This window comes from Mirounga leonina, unplaced genomic scaffold (assembly GCF_011800145.1).
Source record: "Mirounga leonina isolate KUSES-001 unplaced genomic scaffold, KU_Mleo_1.0 Mir_166, whole genome shotgun sequence".
In the NCBI taxonomy this organism is placed as follows: domain Eukaryota; kingdom Metazoa; phylum Chordata; class Mammalia; order Carnivora; family Phocidae; genus Mirounga; species Mirounga leonina.
In genome coordinates, this window is record NW_023270418.1 from 1,695,936 (window position 1) to 1,701,935 (window position 6,000).

A 6,000-nucleotide genomic window follows, 5' to 3' on the forward strand; every position below is an offset into this window, starting at 1 on the left:
GAGGTCTAATCTACTTCGCTTACAAAAAACTGTTATTTGACAAGATTTATAAGAAAATTTTGATTAGAAATTTGATAAGAAAAAACAACTGGAAAATAGGATATTAAGTACATAGTTTACAAAAAAAAAAGAACCACAGATGGCTCTGCAACATAAGGAATGATGCTAAACCTCATGACAGTGGAATTGCATGTTTTAACTAGACCAATATATCATTATTTTGTACTTGCAAAATTGGCAGAAAGCCAAAAGTTTCATTATATGTTCCATAGGCTAGCCTCAACTGTAAGGCCAATAGCACTTAAAACATTGCTGGTTGGATTGTCCTATGGAAGATAATTTATTTGATTATGTCTGCCACGATTACAAGTATGTATATTCTCTCTGACACAATGTTTTCACTTTTAGGAATATAATCTATAGATTTATTCATGTGTGAATGGGGTTGGGTATAAGGTTATTTATAGCTTTGATTATCATAGTAAAATTTCAGAAACTACCTAAATGTCCATCAGTAAAGAACTAGATCAGTAGATTCTGGTACAGCCATAGTATGGAATCCTATACAACTGTATGAGAGAAAGAAGTTCTGTAAATTGATACAGGAAGATCTCTACATTACATTGTTAGATACAAAAAGCAGTGTATAGCGAGGGCAGTGGGTATGCTTCCATTTGTGTAGAAAGGGGAAGGAAAAAAATGTATGGTGTTATATTTGCATAGAAAGTCTCTTGAAGGATAAATAAGAAATACAGTTTTTGGTGTGTAAACTATGTGACTATATTACCTAGTTGAAGAATAAAATAATTCTTGAACAATTTAATAAATTCTTAATTCTAGTTCGATTTTTCTTACAGTAGCTTCCCATTACTCAGAATAAAATCCAAAAGTTCTATGGGATATGGCCCTTCTTAACCCCTGACCTCACCTCCAAGCAACCTTTTCTCACCCAGCTTAGCCACATTGGTGTTGCTGTGCTTTGCCTTTAATATCGTCCATGGCCAGAAGACACTCCTCCAGATCTCTGCATGGCATGCTCCTTTATTGCCTTCAGTTCTGTGCTCACATGTGTCAGAAACATATTCACAGACCTATTGAAGATTCTGAAAAGATGTATCCCCTCTTCCCTGCTCTAACCTCTACTCTGATGCTTGATTTTTCTTTATAACACTACTACCTGACATTATTTTGTATTTGTTTATTCATTGGTCTTCTCCACAAGATGGTAAGCTTCATTAAGACAGGGACTTGGTCTTGTTTGGCTATATCCCATGACTGTGATCAGTGCCTGCTCTTAACTGTGAATATTTACAGGAGAATACTGAAATCATTCCATTTTTTGGGATAAGTGCATAGGATTTAGACCATCAATAATGAAAGACTTAAGGCACTACAGTTTTCAATAATTTCACAGAATAGTATATATCTCTTTGTACTTTGCTTAATGTGTGTCCTCAGCAATTTGTTTTTGTTTTTTATTGACAAGCAGGTTTCACTATACTATCCTGGAAATAACATGCAGTTCTTGATTTAGAAATAATTGCTTTTTACCTGTTCCCAATATCATCTTAAACTTTGGTTCTTACTACCTTCACCAATGGTAATGAGTATCATTTTTATTTATTTTTATTTTTTAAAGATTTTATTTATTTATTTGAGAGACAGATATAGTGAGAGAGCACAAGCTGGGAGGAGAGGGAGAAGCAGGCTCCCTGCTGAACAGGGAACCTGTTTTGGGGCTCGATCCAAGGACCCTGGGATCATGACCTGAGCTGAAGGCAGATGCTTAACCAGCTGAGCCACCCAGGTGCCCCAAGTATCATTTTTAAAACTTATATTTTGAAGTTCTGGAAGCCAATTTATTTTTATTGTACCTGTATTGTTTAAATGAGTTGAATATTTAATTTTGGAAATGGAGGGGATATGACAATATTCTACATGTAGGATTCCTTTATAAGCATTTTTTAGTTGTATTGGATCAGGCTATCCTGCTTAAGTTATTTCCTGCCTTTCAAACTTGAGAAAGTTTATTTCTGCTAAAATTTAGAATTACTAAGCCTAAATTAGAGCATGCAGACAGTAGGGAAATTAGAAACAGAATACTTCCCTATTAAATCTGTGGAAATTGCTTATTTCATATAAAACATCTCTTAATTTATATTGTTGCATCTGATTGTAGCAGAATATGGCCAAACATGCTATTGAGAATATGAAACAACTGGCTTAGTCGTTGAACACAAGACTCTTGATCTTGGGGTTGTAGTTCAAGCCCCACGCTGGGCATAGAACTTATGTACACCCCTCAAAAAAAGAACTTAAAACAACCCATTGTAATGATACCTTCAGTTTCTTCAAATAGAAATTACTACCATCGTCGATCTGTAAAATTTTAAAATTTCGTGGTCTGTTCCTTGCCAGTAATGTCAAAATATATGAATGGAACGTAAAATACTAGACCTTCTCAGTAACATCTGTTTTTTTATTACACCAGGTAGTTCTGGATGTTGGTTGTGGAACTGGAATTCTCTCTATGTTTGCAGCTAAAGCTGGGGCAAAGAAGGTTCTTGGAGTTGATCAGTCTGAAATACTTTACCAGGCAATGGATATCATAAGGTAGATGTATTTTAAGGCTTGACTTAAGATAATTTTTAAATATGATGATTTGACAGGTCTTCTTGTCCTTAATAGCTATCTAGTGCAGACTCAAGATGTGTCTTTTAGTAAAAATTCATTCCAGAATAATAAGGTTTTAGGTTAGATTGAGCTAGGCATGTTTGAGCTATAAACAATCTTTTCACAGTTCTCATTGATGAGAATTATTTTTATATAATTTCCTCTTTCCAGTTATGGCTATAAATATGCTAATTATAATAATACAAAATTAGAAATCGTTGGCATATAGGGTAATATTGTTAGAAGACTCAACAAAACTGAATATTTATTTCAGTAATGTTTCCTTTAGCAAATAACAATCAGACTAAAGACTAAGGGTTATTTTTTTTTCTTTTTTACAACACTAACCTTTGTGCCTCCTTCAAATTAAAATAAGTAAATTCCGAAATGACTACAAACAAAGCAGAGTGGATTAGTTTATCCCCTAAAACTTAATTTTATTCTCTAAAAATATCTCCTCTCTTTGAGGAATTAAGTTAGGTTAATCGATCAAGGATTGACTTTACAATTGGCTTATGTCGCAGCAAGGCCTTTTATTTGAACTACAGCTTATAGAACTAGATTTCTTTAGCTGTATACTTAACAAAGCACCTTAGACTTGGAACTTAGGAGTAATTTTCAGAGTAAATAACTAATAGGAACTTCTCAGCAATTCTCTCCCCCACGGCCTCCCCCTGCTTTGTTGAGATATAATTGACACATCACATTGTATAAGTTTAAGATAATACAATGTATTGCTTCGATACCTTTGTTTATTATAAAATGACTACCACCATAACATTAGCTAACACCTCCATTGCATCATGTAATTACCATTTCTTTTGTGTTGAAAACATTTAAGATCTACTCTCTTAGCAACCTTCAAGTATATAAATACAATATTACTAACTATAATCACCTGCATACATTAAATCCCCAACAAGAGTTCTTAAATGTCCTCCCATTGATACTTACGTTCTGTTCTTAAAATTGGTTAATATTAATTATTTCTTAATAGTGTTAAATTTAAATATAGTTATGTAAGATGTTTAAACTTTTAGATATTATCGCATAATGTAGAAGTGTAGTGTTGTGGTTCAAAGTGCAAGGTTTGAGTCAGGATTGGTTTGAAACCTCACTCCTACTTACCACTTATTTGAACTTCAGTTAAATTATATCTAACCTCTTTGACACCTGCTATTTCACTGTCAAAATAAAAATAATAATGAATACCTCATATGATTATGAGCAAGGTAAGTTACAAGTAAGATACACATATAAATTTCTTTGGCATATTGCTTGGCACGTAATAGTTACTCAAAAGTTAACTACTATTAACAAGTACCAAATTAATGTTAATGAAAAAATTACATTGATCTTGCTTAGATTTTTCATAGTTCTGGGTTTGTGGTTATTATTTTCATACTGGAGAAAATGGTGTATGTGTTGCATATATATAGGCAACTCTGTAATCTAGTGAAGTTTTTCCTAGTTCTTAGGATACCAGTAAGGACATCATCATCATTTTGGGGTTTCCATAAAGAGCACCCTCACTTGCTTGTGCATTGCCATCCAAACAAATATGAGAACCAGTGTTCTAAACAAGAGATTGTTTTAGAAGAATTATCAAAGACTTATTGTTGATAGGAAGATTATGATAAGATATTTCTATTTGAAGCTCTAATCTTATAAAAGACCATGTACATTTATGTATTAATTTTTATTTTTGGTTTCTACAAAGTGAGACTAGATGTGCTCTCATTTTAATTCCTTTATGGAAGAAAAGGATAGTGATAACACTCATTTTACTTTGTATTGTTTTGTTTTGTTTCATTTTATTTCACATAGAATTCCTAGTGCCTTTTTAGAAATATCTTTATATAATGATTATATTCACATTCATTGTATATAAAATTTACTGCTGCAGTGTATGGAACTTTTGCATAGGGCATTTATTGAGAATGACTTAGCACTCAGTTTTAGGTACTTCATTTTAATAATAAAAATTGCTAACATTAGCACTGTATTGAATTTCCTTTGAGGTAGATATAATTACAGTATATGATTATCCTTATTATAGAGATTAAGAAATTGTGGCAGAGATTAAGTAAATCTCCTTATTTCTTGTGGAGCCAGGATTAGATCCCAGGCAGCCTGACTCCATAGTTCATCTTCACAGCTAATCTACTGCACTGTATCTCCGTTTTACTACTCACAGGGCATGTGTTAGTTGTATTCAGTAATTTGCTTTACTTAGAACCGATAGAGTTTGAAAATCAGACCTTTTTGCTTTAGATAAATTTTGTTTTGGATAAGCCAACATTAAACTGTTTCTTTGGAGATACTGTCCTTTGCCTATTTATATTGTGAGAAAGATAGTTATTTCCATAGTGTCTATAAGCATCTCTCCCTTGTCTTTCGTTTGAAATTTTGAAATTTATACTGTTGGGTAAAAGAACTTCTGTTCTTCTATTTGTGAGTGTCTCTCTAAAAGGATATGCAGGAAACAGTTTACTGTTAATATTCTCACAATTTACTGGCTCATTGTTCTACTGGTTGAGGAGGCAGCATAGCATTTCTCTCAGCATCTAGAATCACATGACTTGGTTTCTGGTTTTGTTTTTGATTAATTAGCTACATAATAATGGGAAAATTACTTCTTTTTTTTTTAAAGATTTTATTTATTTGTTTGACAGAGAGAGGCACAGCGAGAGAGGGAACATAAGCACGGGGAGTGAGAGAGGGAGAAGTAGGCTTCCCGCCGAGCAGGGAGCCCGATGTGGAGCCCGATGTGGGGCTCGATCCCAGGACCCTGGGATCATGACCCGAGCGGAAGGCAGACGCTTAACGACTGAGCCACCCAGGCGGCCCGGGAAAATTACTTCTTTATTCTCTGGTTTCTTCCTTTATAAAATGAGGTTGATGGTGGTAACTATCTCATAAGTTTGTTATAAGGATTGAATCCATTTATGGTGCTTTACAAAGTGGCTGGCGTGTAATTGCTTACTAAATTTTATCAGTAATTGTAATATTATTAATTAGTAGTAAGAGTGGTATGTTTAGCTTGGTACCAGTGCCTCAAATAATATTTTATGTTTTGTTGGTTATGTTTCTAAAATAATCATTCATTGTAGCTATCCCCCCAAAATATGGTGACTCTGTTCTCTGCATTTTTTTTCAATTATTCATGGTCTCTACTCTCTTATACCATTAAGCTTCAAGCTTTGGCCAGTTTTATTCTGTACTCACCCTTGAAATCTACTCCCAACTTCTCTCTCTCTCTTTTTTTTTTAAGATCTTCTTCTTCTTCTTCTTCTTCTTCTTCTTCTTCTTCTTCTTCTTCTTCTT

The 6,000-nt window shown here is 33.6% G+C and overlaps 1 protein-coding gene across 3 annotated transcripts in view; it reads left to right on the forward strand.

Annotated features, from left to right (window-relative positions):
• PRMT3 (protein arginine methyltransferase 3) overlaps positions 1-6,000 on the forward strand; it is a 138,846-nt gene that overhangs the window by 22,944 nt on the left and 109,902 nt on the right. For all 3 annotated transcript variants that reach the window (XM_035012449.1, XM_035012448.1, XM_035012450.1), the window contains exon 9: positions 2,492-2,613. In XM_035012449.1, coding sequence (XP_034868340.1) covers positions 2,492-2,613 — 122 coding nt within the window. The remainder of the gene's footprint in view (positions 1-2,491; positions 2,614-6,000) is intronic.